Source organism: Rattus norvegicus, chromosome 4 (genome assembly GCF_021556685.1).
Source record: "Rattus norvegicus strain SHRSP/BbbUtx chromosome 4, alternate assembly SHRSP_T2T, whole genome shotgun sequence".
NCBI lineage: Eukaryota > Metazoa > Chordata > Mammalia > Rodentia > Muridae > Rattus > Rattus norvegicus.
Genome location: NC_141537.1, coordinates 13,418,700 through 13,436,529, shown reverse-complemented (window position 1 = coordinate 13,436,529; position 17,830 = coordinate 13,418,700). Strand labels below are relative to the sequence as shown.

The 17,830-nt window shown below is 40.9% G+C and overlaps 1 protein-coding gene across 3 annotated transcripts in view; it reads right to left on the bottom strand.

Annotated features, from left to right (window-relative positions):
* Orc5 (origin recognition complex, subunit 5) overlaps positions 1-16,786 on the bottom strand; it is a 64,378-nt gene extending 47,592 nt beyond the window's left edge. For 2 of the 3 annotated variants that reach the window (XM_087657955.1, XM_087657956.1), the window contains exons 1-5: positions 16,600-16,786; positions 14,417-14,509; positions 11,724-11,924; positions 6,673-6,747; positions 2,714-2,825 (exon numbers count right to left, since the gene is read on the bottom strand). In XM_087657955.1, coding sequence (XP_087514081.1) covers positions 2,714-2,825; positions 6,673-6,747; positions 11,724-11,924; positions 14,417-14,509; positions 16,600-16,671 — 553 coding nt within the window. In that variant the 5' untranslated portion in view covers positions 16,672-16,786. 3 annotated transcript variants of the gene reach the window in all.
* Between the last annotated feature and the right edge of the window lie 1,044 nt (positions 16,787-17,830).

The window sequence follows — 17,830 nt, the reverse complement described above, 5'->3', positions numbered from 1 at the left end:
CCCCTAACCCAGGTCTCTGTGTCAAGCTTTGTCTGTCTTGAAAGTCTATATAGACCAGACTAGCTTTGAATTCAGCGACTGGTCTGTATCTGCCTCCGGAGTGTGGGGAATAAAGCTGTGCACCACTCTACCTGGCTCAACTGCGTTCTCTAACCGGATGTGGTACAAAAAGAGCCCTGAAGGAGCTCAGTAATCTCACTGAGCTGAGGAGAAAAAGGATGGTGTCCAGATAAGACAGCCTGGATTTGCAGGCAGTGTATCCAAGGATATAGAGCCATCCTAGAGCAATGGAAAAATGAAAGAGGAGTACAGAAACCTGCCAAATGGTCTTCAGTTCATATACACTTAAATATGAACAGAGTAAAACATCATAAGGCCAAATAAAAACAGCTGCCAACTAGAGGGAAGCACAAAAACCAATTATTGAGAACTAAAGGTCGGACAGTACCCAGATCACATGGGTTTATTAATACTTTGTGTTATTTTTAGTCAGAATGCACAGGCCATGATGAACACAGAGGCATGCAGTGAGAGTCCAAAGGTGCTAGGTCTTAGAAAACTAGCCCTGAAATAAAAACTACTCTAGATCCTTTCTCCCAAAACACATCAAATACAGCCTAAACGTGTTCAAATCATGATGTCTATAATTCAGGTTTACAAAAGGTAGATAGATGGAGCATAATACGGGGGGGGGGGGGGGGGCTGGCAGGAAGAAAAACACAATGAAGAATAAAACAAAACAAAACAAAATACAAACAAAAAATGAATTTAAAGACAAAGAGAGAAAAACTATAAAAAAAAAAAGTCAAGTAAAGAGGACTCTTAGTTTAGATAGACTGCAATGGGACAGGATCATATGACCTACAACAACTAATATAGCCCTGGGGAAATGGAAGCTGTCAGTGAGACATGCGAATGAAGAAATAATGACCAAGTTTGCTTAGATCAGTGGTTCTCAACCTGTAGGCTGTGACCCCTTTGAGGGCTGAATGACTGACCCTTTTACAGGGGTAGCCTAAGGCCGTCAGAAAACACAGAACACCTTACAATTCATAACAGTAGCAAAGTTACAGTTATGAAGTAGCCAAAACAATTTTACAGTGGGGTCACCACAACACAAGAAACTGGATTAACGAGTAACAGCATCGGGAAGGCTGAGAACCCCCAGCTTAGATGAAGTTCTACATTTATAGATCTAGAATAACAAAATCACTTTAGACAGAATATATGATAAAAGCTATTTTCTTTCTTATATTTATATTTCATTAAAACCAACAGAACATTACAAGTCCCTAGTACGCAGAACCAGAGCTTGTAATAAGGAAGGCAAACAGAGAATATAGGTGGGACACACAGCTGGCGAGGTAGGAAATTATGTCACTGAAGTTCTCAAATCGCTACAGAGCAGGCCTTAACCTATGCAGAGTAACTAAACCAAATCTAATGAAACACATCATAATCTCCTCAAAGGAAAAACAAAACAAACAAAGCCACTGCTAAAAGAGTGAATCCTCTGTATATAGTAAAGAGCAGAACACAAGACTTTTAAATTGGACCCTGGCTATGACAGGAAAGGAGGTACCCTTAAAACCGAACCTTGAAAACGACACCGCTGCAAAGCTAACAGAGCAGGATAACATTAACCACTGATCCTCTTGCTGCCAATAACTTAGTTTGCCAATTAATGCTTCATTTTTAATAGAAAGTGTATGATTAGTGTTCATGCTATGCTTAAATAGACCTAAAAAACTCTGAATAAGCAAACGTAACATGGCTCCACCTACCATATAGTTAACTGTCTGTGTTCCTACACTGCGCACTGCAAAGATTGCTAGACTTTTGTCCTGAAATTCATCTATGCGTTCTATCTTTAAAAAGAACAGATTCTGCAATATCATAGCCTTTAAGCCTCTCTTTCCTATTCTTCCCCTCCTTTTCTCTCATCTTGTGATTTCTATGGAAGCTATTAAACATAAGGTCTTCATCTATTTTGAGTTCCTCTAAATAAAAAAACAGTTAATTAGCTAAAGCAGGAGGTGTTACTTGGCTTCTGTTCTTGTGAAAACAGGCAAAACTGTGTTGCTCTCGGCAATGAATGTTTATAGCTCATTAGATGAGAGGGGCAGTGTTAGCAAGGCCGAGATCATGGGGTGCTATTTCCTCACAGCCGGCCACACCACCTTATGCCTCACGGCTATCATCTTTGAATCAGAGGCATCTTCTTTGCATAGTGATAGCTCAAAATGTGTTCTTCCAAAGAGAAAAATCATTAGAATCTATAAAATTTAAGATTAAATATGATGACCCCTCCAAAAAATAGACAAGAGAGTCAGCATTTGTTAGAGCAATAGTTACAGCAATGACAAATAAGATATATAGAATCAAGATACAGTCAGCACGGAACTTAATCTGAGTATATGATGAAGACGTCTCTCCATTTCTAATGTATGCTACTCGTCTAGTACGATCCTTATTTGTGTGGATGCTATACTCACAGCACACACACAAATGAAAGCTGTTGAAGGCACTCTATTAACAAACACACGAGACCTGCTCGTCTAGTAATTATGAGGATAGTCTCCTTAACAGGTTAAAAATGAACTTCTGTAAAGGCAGTCTCAAGCATTCTACTTGAGACTGTCAACAAAGAGTCGAGGATATCAGAGCATTTCCATCTAAATGTGCTAGAACTCAGCACGTTGGACAAACTTACCTATGCTGTAGTCAGGGAAGTGTAAGACAAATGGCTCGAAGCATCCAGTGTTTGGACGAAATTTTTCCCAAATAATCTCACTGAGGAAGATAACAGTCACGTTTCTGTCAGTCTAGAAGTAACAGGAAGAAAAGTAACTTAGTATTTAACAATCCTAGGGCAGTAATTCCCTGTGGATTTATCTTCAACTAAATTCAGCAAAGCTTAATATGTAACAAGCTATTTGCATATTAATAAACCATATTTAGAGAACCTAATCAGAGAGCTCAACCATTTGTAAATTTTCATACATAATTGCTTGGAATTTCCATAAAACTGTACATTAATCAACATTTCAGTTATTCATGAACACTAGAGCAGTCACACAGAACTTATTTTGTAGATATTAAGAAACACATCTGTTGGGAAAATTAAGACAAAATCTATGAGATTTTTAAAAATCATAGGCTTTCAATCAATTAACATTGGGAAAAAAATTTAGCATTTTCCATTACTAAAATAGCTACAGCAACTCAGAGAAAAGGAAACATGGGGTTGGATCAGAGTAGATCTGCCATGTTGTTTAACTTCATATTATTAAGAAATATTAACATTTTCTGCTGGTTTTCAAATTATTAAGAAAAACTGATGGTCAATACACAGTAAAAATACAAATAACTACGACTAATAGTATCCCCCCAGCAAATCACCAATGCTAAAAGAGGTATCTGTAGAAATATATTTAAAAATTACATTTGGTATTCCAAGGGAGAAAGAGAGCAGAACATGTCCTTTATCCTTTAACAATGGTCACAGATGCCTGTGCACATCAGCTAGACTTATCTGCACACTGTATTTCTCTCACAGGATTTATTTCCCATATTCTAACAATGAGGCTAACAATGCAGACGTGGTACCTGCTCCTGTCTATAAGTATTCTAGGACCCATCGCTCATACAAGCCACATTACTTCTGTGATGATTTACTGTTTGATTCCTAGCAAGTGTGTCCATTGCAGGCTGTTTTGTATACTTAGAAAAGTAATTCTGCAGGCTACGGCAGCATACACCTTTAATTTCAGCAGAAGGCAGAGTCAGGTTGATCTCTGTGAGTTCGAGGTCAGTATGGTCTACAGGCAGGCCTACAGAGAAAACCCTGTCTTAAAACAAACAAACAAACAAAAAACGGAAAGAAAGAAAAGAGTAATTCCTTGATTAACAAAAACAGTTGAATTTATGAATTAATAATTCCATAAAAATGATCATCTTTATAAGAGAAAGGAAGATGTTGGGGAAGGAAAGGTCGTTGTACAGAAAATCACCATTTACCATACAGCAGTGTGTTCTCAATGGAGAAGACACAAATCAAATACCTGCCTTCCATCCAGAAAGCTGAGAGTGGTTTATACTAATATCCTGTGACCTTTTACAGAGACATAGCTCACACAGCTTTTGCTACAGAGGCAGGCCCCACACTATTTCCTCAGAATATCTATTCCAGACTCTTCCCTCCCTAGACCGTTATCCATCCTTAAGGGAGATGCCATACGTACCTGGTGGCCTGCTGACCTCTATGCTATCGATCACTACATTCTAGGCCTTTCAGCTATAGACCCCACCCTCATGGTAACATGTACGTGTAAAGGGGTTCCTATGTAGTCCCACCATAAGCGTCACTGTGCTCCTGAACTGGACTGATTGGACCTCTTGTTTGCTGGAAGCTTTCCTCAAACTGTACTAGGTCTAATATTCTGAGAGCGAGCCACCTGGCCTTAACTCGAGAGTCTGGCCTGCGGCGAGGCCCATCTGCACTGGGGTTCATTCTCATCTCTTCATAGGTTTGGCTTTCCTGCCTGTATACCAGCAGGGAACCCCTCAGCAAAAACTGTATTTCTTGCACAGGCAATGCAAAGTACTGAGCTATACCAGCCCCCAAAGAAAGGACTCTTCAAATACTTTTGTCTTAGAAATTCATTGATTTCTTTAAAAATTAATTCTGATTTTACTTAGGCTTAAAAAGTATGTTCTGTCTACATTCTTGATGTTGAAGCTCATGGAAAATCATCAATCTGTTTTGATCTATTTAGTGAGCACCACGCATGGCCATGGAGATCAGAGGACAACTTGCTGGGGTTGGGTCTCCATGAGCACCTCAGTTTCAGGTAAAGAACTTGGTGGCAAGCACTCCTAACACTGAGCCTTCCTGCCAGTCAAAGGCATTTGTCAACATCAGTTAGACAAGTAGGGAGAAGCTGACAAAAACAAAGATGGATGATTTTAAACTGGTAACACTTTCACCTGCTCATCTTAAAAATAGTATACAATGGATTTTATTATAATTTAAATTTCATTTGACTCAGATACTAAGTGTAAAAAATAGGAATTTTCCAAATAGTTTCTGTAGTTAAAACTACAAGTGAAAGGTCTAATCCCGCCAAGGTCAGCTGAACACCATGACTGGGGGGGTGGGGAGTATTTGGAGAAAACACAATGAGAAAGAATATACTCTCCCACAAGGAGTCCAAGTCCAGGTAGCTGCCTCATTCCAGTACTGACTCCACCCACACCTACCTCCTCAACTGCTCCCTACCCTACCCTCTCCCTACTCCTTCCTGAAGCCACCAGGAGAAAACCATGGTCTCTTTGGGAGGCATTGGTCTCAGTGGCCCCTGGGAGCCAGCATTTGAATCAGAATGATCTCCAATAGGCTCACATATTTGAATAACTGGTCTGAGTGGGCTTGCAGTTGGGAAGGTGATGGAACTTTCAGGGGTACAGCCTTACAGTAGGGATCAAGTAAACATGTCAGTGGGTAAGCCTCAAGGCCCCACTTTCTGTTTCTTCCTTTTTCTCGCCCCTTCCTTCCTGTACTTGTCAGGCTGGACTCAGCTCCTGTGGCCATGATCTCCCCTCCTCCATCCCCTCCCCCCTTCCCCTGCCCCAGGGACAGGAGTTCTTATGTAACTGTGAGGCTTAGTTATAAGCCCTTTCTCCCAAGGTTACGTTCTATCACTGCAACAGAATGGTAACTAAACCAAGCAGCTTCTCCTCATCTAACGTTAGTTCAGGTAACTTTCTCATACTGCACATAACTTTTGAAGGCGAAGACTCTGACCTGGTTCTCAGCACAATGTCATACTTAACACTGTCATACAGACAGCCAGGAAGTAGACTCTATTTATGCTCAAACCACAGACAATAAAACCAAGCTAAACATACAAAGCAACCAAATTTTAAATTACTGTTAAGTAAAAAGGGCAAGCAGTACTTGTCTGCCTAGATAGCTCCCTGCTGTCTGTGAATAAAACCCCAACAGGAATACGCATAACTATGCTGAATCTGGCACTCCTATATGGACACTGGTAAAGACTGAATTCTCTCATCAATCTTTCTCAAATTATTCAAATATTTGTGCTTCTCCCCTGTGATAACTACTCTGTTACCTGATGCATATGCTTATTGACTCTTTCCTGCTATTTCTGCCTTAGGCCATGACATTCTGGCTGCGTTACAACTGTCCAGTGATAACACACAGTAAAGGGGAGAGCTGCATGGTGGCCCAGGGGGTGCTGGAGGACGAGATCCAGATGATCAGAACAGACACAGCATAACTTTGGTAGGTTCAAATGAAAGGATATTTACGAATTATTATAAAATCCAATGTCTATCCTTCTCTCATTAATGAGTACTTAAAATTCTTTAACAGATAAAAGTTAACTTTATAACTGAAAATGAAAAGTTAAAATAATTTAGTAAGTCTATCAAGTCATAAACTAATATTACTGTGGAAAAACTGAACGGCACTGTGACAGAGAAGCAGGACAGTACAGCTGGGTGGGGAACTGCACTGTGACAGAGAAGCAGGACAGTACAGCCCGCTGGGAGGGGAACTGCACTGTGACAGAGAAGCAGAACAGTACAGCTGGGAGGGGAACAGACCCGACCTATGCTGAGGGAAAGCCACTCCCATTTATTACTCACCAACTCTTGCAGCCTAAGAAACCCAGGCAAGAGATTTGCTTCCATGTCTCTCAGATAGTCAGCTTTATCCAGAACCTTTAAAAAGAGATGTCTACATGAAAATCAACGCATTATTTTATAAAGCATGACACATTGTAAGATTTTTTTAAAAACCCTGTAACTTTTTAAAGTAAATTTGAATTTACTTCCAAAGAGCTATTATTTGTAAAAAGATATTTTGAATAGATTAAGCTAAAACCAGGTTATTAATAGCATATTTTAATCTAAATATTCAAAGAGAAAACATGTCATTGCTGCATTTAAAAGGCCGTTCTCTAATTGTTCTACCCAACACATGGTGTGAAGTTCTGACTCTATTTTCCCACTCAAAAAAACAAAAACACAAAAAACCCTACAAGTCCTTATTACCCAGCAAAGACAGAAATACTAAAATTCATCAGTTTTCTTGATTAAACTTTACAGCTACACATGCTGTGTGACGTTTAAACTGCTGGATAGTCCAAAGGCTGGGCTTCGTTCAGCACTACAGTGCCTGTGTTGTGACGTTTCTCTAAAACAGACGCTAGACAGACACGGTGAGCACTCATGGGTCATGTCCTACTACAGAACGGCAAAATGGTGATGAGTTTGGTCACATTAACAACTACTAAGACTGACTAGGGAGGTCAGGGGTGCTCTTTTAAAAAATATAACCAGCCACAGTATCATACATTTAAAAATTTAATGATAATAATCAAACTTCTCCATACTTGTCCCAAAAAGTCACATCAGTATCATGGGTGATTAAGGATTCACGAGTGTATGAGTTCACATAGAACAAAAGGAAAAATACTCGATTTTACCAATTACTAATTTTTTTGAGTTTGTGCTGTTTTTGGTTTTGTATTATTACTACAGACCTAAAGGCTTAACATTTATTTTTTCACAGTTCTTAAAAGTCAAAACCCTTAAGACCCTCTCACTGAGCATCACAATGACATCTCCGGTGGCTCCCGAGAGAACTCACTGTCTATCCTTTGCAGCTCTGGTAGCCTGGTGCAGACGGCTGTGGTCCTGGAATGCTGTGGCTTGTTCCCTCCGACACACCAATCTTAAAGGCAAATAAGCATCCTTGCACTTCTGACTGATCTGCTACAGCTTTGGCAGTCTGGTCCTGTCCACCTGTGTGTGCACTCAGGGTCCCTCTGACCCTCTGACATTTAGGAACAGAGTCTGCTTTCCTCCCAGATAATCTGGGTAATCTCCTCACTTTAGGATCCTTCACTTAACGTCATGTGTAAAGACCCTTTCTTTTTCCAAGCAAAGTAGCATTTCAGGGTTCAGAAATTAGGACTCAGTATCTTCTTGGGCCTATTACTTGCCTACAGTGTAGTGCAGTAAATTACTTTCTCAAGGTAACCAATGAATTGGAGTTCAATGATTTTTAATTATTTCTCTAATGTGTCTATTCATTTAACTCATTAAGTTTCCCAGTTAACTCTTTGAGAACTTGGTACACAATATATTTTCACCATGGCCTCCCACACTTCTCAAACTCCTCCTGGACGGCCAGCTACCCCCGTCCTGCAAAACTTCATGTTGCTTTCCCTTGTTCCTTTTAAGTAGCTGAGTCCAGTTAGTGCTGCCCGTTACTCATGACTATGAGGTCATCCACTGGAGCATGGGCGACCTACCAGGGGCCACAGCCTTGAAGAAAACTAACTCTTCCTCCCTTAGCAGTCATCAACTGCCATTACCTCCCCAATTACGGACAGGGACCTCATGATGGAATGCTGACTAGCTCAATCTTGTGCAGACAAGATTAAGCTGTTACTTACTGCTACTGCTACTAAGCTGCTGTTAGTTCATGATTTCAACGGCTGTCATGTCCAGAAGACACTGCTTTGTCCTGGCTTTCCCAACCTCTGGCTCTTACAATCTCCCCCCCAGTTCCACTGTCTCTGAGCTTTGTATGGAGGCAGTACCATACAGATATCCTATTTAGGAAACCTCTAATGAGCTCTCAGCTGTACCAATCTGACCTATAAAGACAAGTACTCAGACGGCAGTTTGATATTATGTCCATTTAGCAAAGAAACAGTAACAGGTTCTCCCTTTGGGCCTATGTGTAGGTTGATGTCATTACCAAGGTGAAGGCAGGTACGGAATAGAACGAGGCCTGTCATTGGACAAGAAGGAAGGATGGGCGGGAGAAAAGTTTTAGAGAAGCTGAGGGGGCAGAGGCGAGGAGGAGGGAGGCAGCCGAGAGAACGTGGTGTAGCGTTAAGATTCCTCTCTGCACATTTACAGGTTGTTATAACTATTCTTAAGAGACGGATGTGTACAGGATTCTATGTTGTCTAGATGGGCAAATTATATCTCAGTAATTAGATCAGAAGATATTGTGTGATGTGTTTTTTCATGTGGTGTCTTAATTGAATTCAAGAGAGTGTATAGTGGCCGGATGTACCGGGCCTGCCACCTAACTGAGATGTGCATGTCTGGTATGGTGGAAACCAGCCAAGAGAGCTGTGAGTGAGGCCGGGGAGGCTGACAGGGTGGGGGCTTGGAATGGCTCAAGGACAGCAGGTCAGAGAGGAGATGGGGGCAGCGTGGAGCCGATTTGTGTGGATGTACTGTGGATTGAGAATTTAACATGTAAATCTGATTGTTGGGTTACAGTTTGTTGAGTCTTGATTTTACTGGGTGGCTGGAACCAGAGAGTTCACGGCTAGCAGAGGTCTGCGGGGAGTGATACTAATCTGAGATGAATTAGTGCTAGTTCAAATGGCCAGCAGAAGCCAGAACTCCGAGAGAGCACAACCACCAGGGTACTCACAGGAACCAGTTCCGCCTTTTATATTTTTACCACAATGCCTATGACTTCTTCAGCCACAGGTTCTGACCAAGATTGGAGTATAGTTTCCTCCTCAAAAATAGGCCTTAAATCTAATTGAGAAGGATAGGTTGATTCCATGACAGGTTTCAAATTGGCAGTTTAAGAGACTAGGCCTAAGAACAGGGCAAATTCAGGCAAGCTGACAAGTCAGTTACTAGAAAAAAACAAAAACAAAAACAAAACCCCTCAGTTTCCAGTCCTTTGACTCGACCTGACTGGGATTTTAACACTGCTGAAGATAGGGAGAGGCTCCAGGCCTCTCTAAGACAACTTCTATATATGTAGACACTTCAACCTCTACAGAGATGGCCCGCATTTGGTTCTTACATTAGGAAACTACTTTTATAATACTAAAATGCTATCTCCCTTTTTCATCATGTTTAAACATTTGCACTGTTGGTATAAAAGCAACAGTGAGTTAAACAAGAGTCACCTTAGCATCCATCAAAGAAATGGTGGTAATTATTAGTAGTCACTGCATTCTTTACTAGCATTTGCATTAAAAATTTAAAAACTGACTTGGGGCTAGAAAGATGGCTCCCCAGTTAAGAGCTGCTCTTCCAGAGGACCTGGGTTGAACTCCCAGCACCCACGGGAAAGCTCACAACCATCTGTAACTTTAGTTCCAGGGGATACAATATTCTCTTCTGACCTCTGCAGGCTCAGAGCACGTGTGTGGTACACGGACATACATGCTGGCAAAATATCCATACATGTAAAATAAATTTTAAAATAAAAAACAGACTTTCTCTTCTGACAGAAAAGATGTGTTTTGTCTTAATTGCTAAATCAAACTAAGAACAGTGAATATTGAAACCTGGAGAAAAAGCAGAGCTCACATTAGAGTATTTTCTCATCCCCTGGCTTGTGGTATTGTCTCACATATTTCTGACAAGTTCTGAAGTTGCCAGCAATGAAGAAAAACCAGTGGGTGCACACCAAAAGAACCCCAACAAGAAAGCGCTCTCTTGGCTAAGGGAGCAGGAAAGGGACGGCCTGGCAAAGCTCCTAAGACACTGCACATGTCTTTTTGGCCTTGAGGGTTGTGGGGAATCCCTCTAGAGTGGGCAATTTTTTTTTTTTTTTTGGTTCTTTTTTTCGGAGCTGGGGACCGAACCCAGGGCCTTGCGCTTCCTAGGTAAGCGCTCTACCACTGAGCTAACTCCCCAGCCCCGAGTGGGCAATTTTTTATTGTGAGTAGAAAGTTTGGAACTGAGAGCTGGTAAATGCAGGGCCGGTACCAGTCTTATCTGTTGAGGAGGTCGTGATGGCTTGTTATCTGTTTTGATGGCTCTTTGTGAGTAGGAGCTGTTGGGCGGAGGGCTGTGCCCTCCTAAGTCTAAAGGCTTTGGTGGTCTGCCATCTTTATCATATAGGGAGGTGCAATCTTTTCTCCAGTGGAAACCTTTGTGACACTGGGGACAGACTGTCTTAAGGCATTAGGATCTGTTATGGAGAAAGAGTTTTGTGGTCATTCATTCCTCCAGTGTCCTATCTCTGCACATTTAAAGCAGATTCCTTCTGTTTTTATTGCTGTTACTAAAGCCTGAGCCACAAATGTAACCTGGTGTATAGACCTAGCACTCACTAACTTCTCAGTGTTCATGTCTGTTCCTTCTTATCTCTCATTCTGGGAATACTGGAATGTTCACATAAACACATGCAAAGCCACAGGACTCGGGTCCAAGGCTCATCTGTATTAGAGCGACCTGTATTAGTAACTTAATCCAGTCCCATAGCTTTACATCATGCCTATACGCTCACCACTCCACAGTAAAATCTCCATGCTGGACCACTAAAGCTAAACCAAGTTGTCCTCCCTGAAGCTGCCTTTGTCTGGTACTTGGTCCCAACAATGAGAAAAGTAACTTATAGCCTTACTCATTCTCCTTGGTCTGTCTCAAACCTCAACATTCCTGAAGTCGTACAGCATCAGAGCATTAGTACTTTGCACACCAGGGCACTTATTACAGTCTGCATGCTGTCTTATGTGAGTGTGTATTAGGATTCTTCTGTCAGGCAATGCTCCCTTTGAACAGCAGCTTCTGACACATTTTCTATTACTAAAGCACCTTCCACAGAGCACTATACAAACAAAGACTCAATAAATATATGGAAGTGTATCTATTCAGTTTTCAGATTAAAGATGTTATAATCACCTTAAATTACTTACAATATACACAGTCTGATCCTTGAGATGTTCAGCACTGGTCACTTGCTTAAACAACCGGACAAAGTCATTAAATGTTTCACAAGTCGTTTCTGTAGAACACTCTGCCTCTGAAGAACTAAGATGACTCAGCTTGTTTAAAATTTGTTCCAAAAGTAGCCTTGAAGTAAAACATTCAACACAATTCACAAAGGCATGTGGGAGCTGAAAACAAAAACCAAACCAGGGTAAACAAAACATACACAACCAAGTTTCTGTTGGACAGCCTCTAATTTCCGCTAATCTACATCTGATGGTTCTCTGTACTCTGTGCCCAGGAACCCGGCCATGGAAAGAACACCATCAGGCCCTGGTTGGAGAGGTCGCAGGAAGGAGCAGCGAGGCACTGAAGCAGAGCTGTTAGAGAAGCAGCTCAGTATTTCCGTGTCTACATTCTGCTGCAAAGGCCAGCACTCCCACTGAGGACACCTGTTCTAAGGCTATTAGTCTTGCCAAGTTTTGGCAACTTAAGGCTCCTTGAGGTATGCGGTGATAAAGGCCATGATGAACTACGGTCCCTTGAGTCCCTTGAAACTTCCTCACTTTGTAGATAGTCCCTTACACTTACTTCCGTGATTGAGTTTTTTGTTTGTTCTCCTCTAGCACCCAAAGTAAACTTGTATTTTTCTCTCAAAATATCATTATAAAGAAACCTAACTAATTTTGAATGTTAAATTCCCAGTGAGAACTTTAGTTACTAGAGAATCTTATCTACTAGAGGAGTTTTACTTACCAGTGTGCTACCTTCCTTTACTAGGAAGATACAACCAACATTTGCTTTCACGTTCACTTCCTTATGTAGAACACTCAATGTCTATTAAGAATGAGTATCTTACTTATTATTAATTACTTACTTATTAATGTCTATTAAGAATGAATATCTTACTTATGTAGAACACTCAATGTCTATTAAGAATGAGTATCTTACTTATTTTTGTGCTGTTTTTGACTTAAATAACAACAATATTTTCTAAGCATGTATTTGAGTAGCTATAACAGAAAAAGAAATAATCCTTTCTTACACTGATTAATTGACTGCAAAAAATAATAAAGTATTAAAAACATAATACATCCCTTAAATATAAAACTTGCTCACTGGATGCTTTTATTCAACATTTATCTTCTGGATACTTTATAGACAAGTTTTCAAATGCGAGTTTTTAAATATACAAACCAAAGGCCTTATATATTCAGATTCTGAGGTCAGATATGAAACTCAGGCTCCTGTGTGTTTAAAATGCCAGTTTTCTTTGGAATCAAAGACTAATATCTAAACCTTAAAATGTGCCAAGCACTGTGCTTGCAGGAACAATATATAAAAAAATTACATCCAACACACATATTCACACACACACACACACACACACACACACACACACACACACACAATCACAGTAAAGATAAATACTGTGATACAATGAAGTCAACAGTGCTACAGCCACACACGGGCCATTTTAGCACAGCACTGGATGTTCTGAAGCACTTCCCCGAGAAATAGAAGAGAGAGACTGGCTAAACAAACATTTGTCAATCCAGAGGACACTAGGAGAGAGCAGGTACGCAGAGGAGCTTCAGCCAAGGAGTGGGAGCAACATAGGGCAAAGTCTAAAACAGGGCAGCAACTGCACAGAGCCACTCATCAGGCCATCTTAAACATGCATCCTGGAGCTGAGGCAGGACCAGAGTTAGCAGCTGGAAGCTGTGGTCTGCACATCTGCTTCTGTGTATGCACTTGCTACAGGTCACAGCCAAACCTGCTCAAACAGACACTGCTTCCTGACGATTTGACAGAAACAGGTGTATGGCAATATCCACAAACAGCATCTAAGAACGCCTATAACTGCCTACAATACTAAACTGTAACTCACTTTTCATGGGCTAACATTTACTCTCAGAACAATCCCAAGGGTTGCCCCTACTCTCCCTCCTTTGCAGACAGAGAAGGCACTGGGTGGTGAATCCAGAAGAAAGCATGAGTCTACAAGACTCTACATTGGGCAAATCACCTGAATATTGCTCTGAAGATGATGGGAATACTTGTATGAATGGGTTACAAGATGAAGAATAGATTGTAATGAGGAGAATGCAGAAATCCTTGGAGAAAACAATGGTATGTGAAACTGAGGTAGCAATGGACAGGAGTAAATACAGTCGAAGTCATGACTTTACAATGGGATGTAGTTATTAGATTGCTAACTGCATGAATGAGGATAAGAAAAAAGTATTTAAAAAAACTCAGTCACATTCAAATAGGAAATATGGAAAGAGGAGGAATGTACAGTTTTACAGGTGTGAAAAGTAAGAATTACCAGAATCAGTATTACAAGTAGCGAAAAAGAAACATTTTATCATGTTAAAAACCAAATTCTAATATTTTTAAAAGAAGCTATTACTTGTGTACCCAACTACCAGGCAACAAAAGAAAAAAATTTGCTTCAACTTGAAACTTTTTAATATCAAAGTTTTAAGTTATTTAGTAACTAATAGGTTCTGAAATTTATACTCATTGAAAATATCCCAACAAAATTTGGACAAAAATGCTTTATGCAGAAGATCCTCTAGAGAAGGGTAAACTGGAGTAAATTGTCTAGATTCATTCCGTCTCTAGCAACTTAGGAATAAAGGTCCACTAACGTCAGTGCTAGGGTTATTCTTACCTCTAAAGTTTTCAACAATGTCTGTGTCACATAGGTCTTCCCACTGGCAGTGTGTCCATAAATGAAGATGGACGGAAAGCTGAAGTGCTCTCTCTAGGAAAGAAAAGACAAGGTTCTGTCCGTCTAAAACCAGAAGTGAATGTTCACCAACCTGTAGGAAAGTTTTATTGGTAGAGTATAATCCTAAATCCAAGTTATTTCAGTGGTGTAGTGTATACATCTAAGTTCTTAATATTCTGAACTGAAATTCAACTTTAAGTGGGCTCCCTTATTATTGTTACCTTGTACAATAATAAGCTACTGAGCAGCACAGATACCAGGACAGGGTAGACTCTGATGGGTTCAAAATCTACTGGGGAGACATAAAATTTAGAAATAATTTCAGGTATCATTTCATAAGCAAAAAGGAACTTCCTGACAGTCTTCAACAGTTTTTTCTTTTTCAAAGCTGGATGAAATCTGTTGTTCTAGAATCCCATCACACTTGTCTACAGCTACTATTTGGTGCCTAATATAGCACTCCCTGCCCTAACAGGCTTCTCTTACTGTGATCATAGTATGATCAAAAGCAACCTGGGGAGGAAAGGGTTTACTTCAGCTTACAGTTAGAGTTCATCGTGAAGGAATGTTGGGGCAGGAATTTGAGGTGAGAAACTGAAGCAGAGGCCACGAAGGAAGGTGTCTTATTGACTTGTTCAGATTGCTTTCTTCACCACACAAACTACCTTCCCAGGGGTGGCACCATCCCCAGTGGGCTGGGCCTTCCCACGTCAATCACTCATCAAGAACATGCCCTACAGACTACAGGTTGGAGGCATCTTTTCAACTAGGTTCCCTTCCCAGATAACTTTAAGAGTGTCAAGCTGAGGACAAAACTAACCAGCACGGTCCCCCTTTTTAACAACTTTTACATTATTATCAAGGGTTAAAATGAACTCTTCCACCACTGTTGCTTAACTTTTCCTCTTCATAAAACTCCCCAGTGTCTGCCACAAGACAGGATCCGGCACAGTGCCATACACAGAGAAGGTGCTCAGAAAATACACACTTGCTAAACATATGAATTAATCTTTTAAGATCATAGCTAGTTTTTTTTTTCTTCTGTAGTGATTTGCTATAGTGGGTCTTTGTATTTTCCACATGCAAACATCCTTGAAGAAAAACATCTTATTTCTGTTAAGCACAAGTTGAAGTAAGAGCAAAGGTGAAACCTTTGATATGATCCACTGCTAATCGGCACTACCTATCCTTATTTGCTAATAAAGTACTCCTCTTTGTGAGGAGTAGCCTGGGTTTATCAAGTCCACAGAAGAAATGTACAAAGGGTAAACAGGTATATATTTCAACTAATATAGGTAACTATAATTGAAAGCATTGTAATTGGAAACTACAGATGCAGCTGAGCCCTGGAATTAACTAACAGGATTCCTTTGAGATGGGAAAGTACTTGTCCATGAGTATTTCACCTGTCACCTCAGACTCGCATCCGAAACTCGGCTGGATGAAGTACATTTGTAAAAGCAAACACTAAATGGCTACGTGTAGATAAGACCAAGTGCAATCAATTCTAATTAATGGATACAACGCAAGGCAGATGAGAAAATGAATGCTACCCCAGCCTGTGAAAAGGAATCCCTCCCTAGCTGTGCTCATTTCAGAGGATAACCTCTCCCCTCTAAATCATCTCATCTGGAAGGCAGGGAAAGAAACCCAAGCGAGACTTCTGGCTTTTATAATCCTGGAAAAGCTGCAGGTTTTAAAGGCTAAAACACAGCATTACCCTAATTGGCCTTGAAGCCAACCACCTCTCTGTATCTAACTCAATTTAGCCCTCACTACAAGGGACGAACTTGCGTTTAATAAACACTCAAACAGACTTCGTAACTTAACCCTGTTCAGCAGCAGCTGCAGTTGGGGCTCACATAATCTCCAAAGTATGATCCAAGTAAAAAAGGCCACTTCCTAGCCAACGTCCTGTTGAGAAGGCCAGATCTTCCTCTACAGTGTCCTTTGAAATGGACTGAGAAGTTTCTTTGGGTAAGTGAGGGGCAGTCCTACAGCATCTCCATCTTAACGTAAAAGGGTAGCCTACTGTCTAGAAATTCACACAGTATTCCCCCCAAACGGAACAGATCGAGGACGCGTTCGCCTCTGGAATTTGGGAAGCAATCTGACTACAATACCTCTCCAAACAGGGACTGCAAAGTGGACACTTGGGCCTCTCGACAGAGCACCATGCTCTCCAAGTGAGACATTTTGGCGAGCACCACCTGATACTGCAGAGTAGTTGGCCGCCGGTCAGACCGGCGCCGCTCATTCAGCGTAGTTCTCGTAGACCAACTGCAAGCGTTCCTGCCCGTAGCCTGGACTAGGGGCGGAGCCGGCGCCGTCGAATGACGTCCGAGCAGCGCGACAACGTGGGCCGCTCTAGTCTCCCCAGTGTTGGTTCTCAGTGGTCGGCGCCCGGTGTCTAGTTAAGACTACAGGTTCCAGCCTGCGCTTTCCCGCTAACTACCCCGAGGACTGGCTGAAGGGCAGGGAGGAGTCCTGGGGGCATCTCACTGCCTTCTTTCGACGGCTTCAGTTCCCTCCAGAAAGCCGCACACGTAAAAGTATCGAGAGAAACGAGTATTCTTAAAAAAAAAAAAAAAAAAAAAAAAAAAACCCCGAGGCTTTCCTCTGGCGAGAAAGTGGGCAGTGGGACCTCGGCAGGACTGAATAAGAATAATTTGTCTTTGCAAACTTGAAACTAGATGTAGAAGTATTAGAGTGCTAATGAGGGCATTTAGAGTAAAAAATAACGCTATCTTTACACGTGTACTTATTTATAGGGCACCTGGAAGCAAGATGTTTGAAGAGCCTTGAAATTAAAGAATGTATAGGAATAAGAAAATTCGTGTTCAAAGAAAGGGCTTTGGGGTTCTGAAAAAAAATGGTCAGGAGACATTGACTCGACTATTTCTGAGTTTTGAGACGTTGGCAGAATCTTTGAACCATTTGTTTAAACTTTCTTATATACAAAATAAGAACAATGGTAGAGTATTGCTAAGAATAAAAGATAACGTACGTAGTGTCTGCTACACATAAATTTCATAACTAGTGCAAAAGGACAGGGAAAAACACACCAATATTAGAAAGAGGCCCACAATGTATTACAGAACAATACAACTGCCTGTGGAGGAAAACTATTGCTACACACACACACTAAATCAGCAGCATTTTTAGTTATCAGGGAAATGCATTCTAAAGATACTTCTACATAATTACAAGAAAACCCAAAATTAGAAAGACTATCCCGAGGGTTGGCTGGAATGAAAAACAAGTGGAACTTTAATATTTTATCAGAATACAAAATGGTTGCAAGTCCTGTTGGAAAACTGACAGTTTCTTAAAACTTAAACACACTCCATGTGA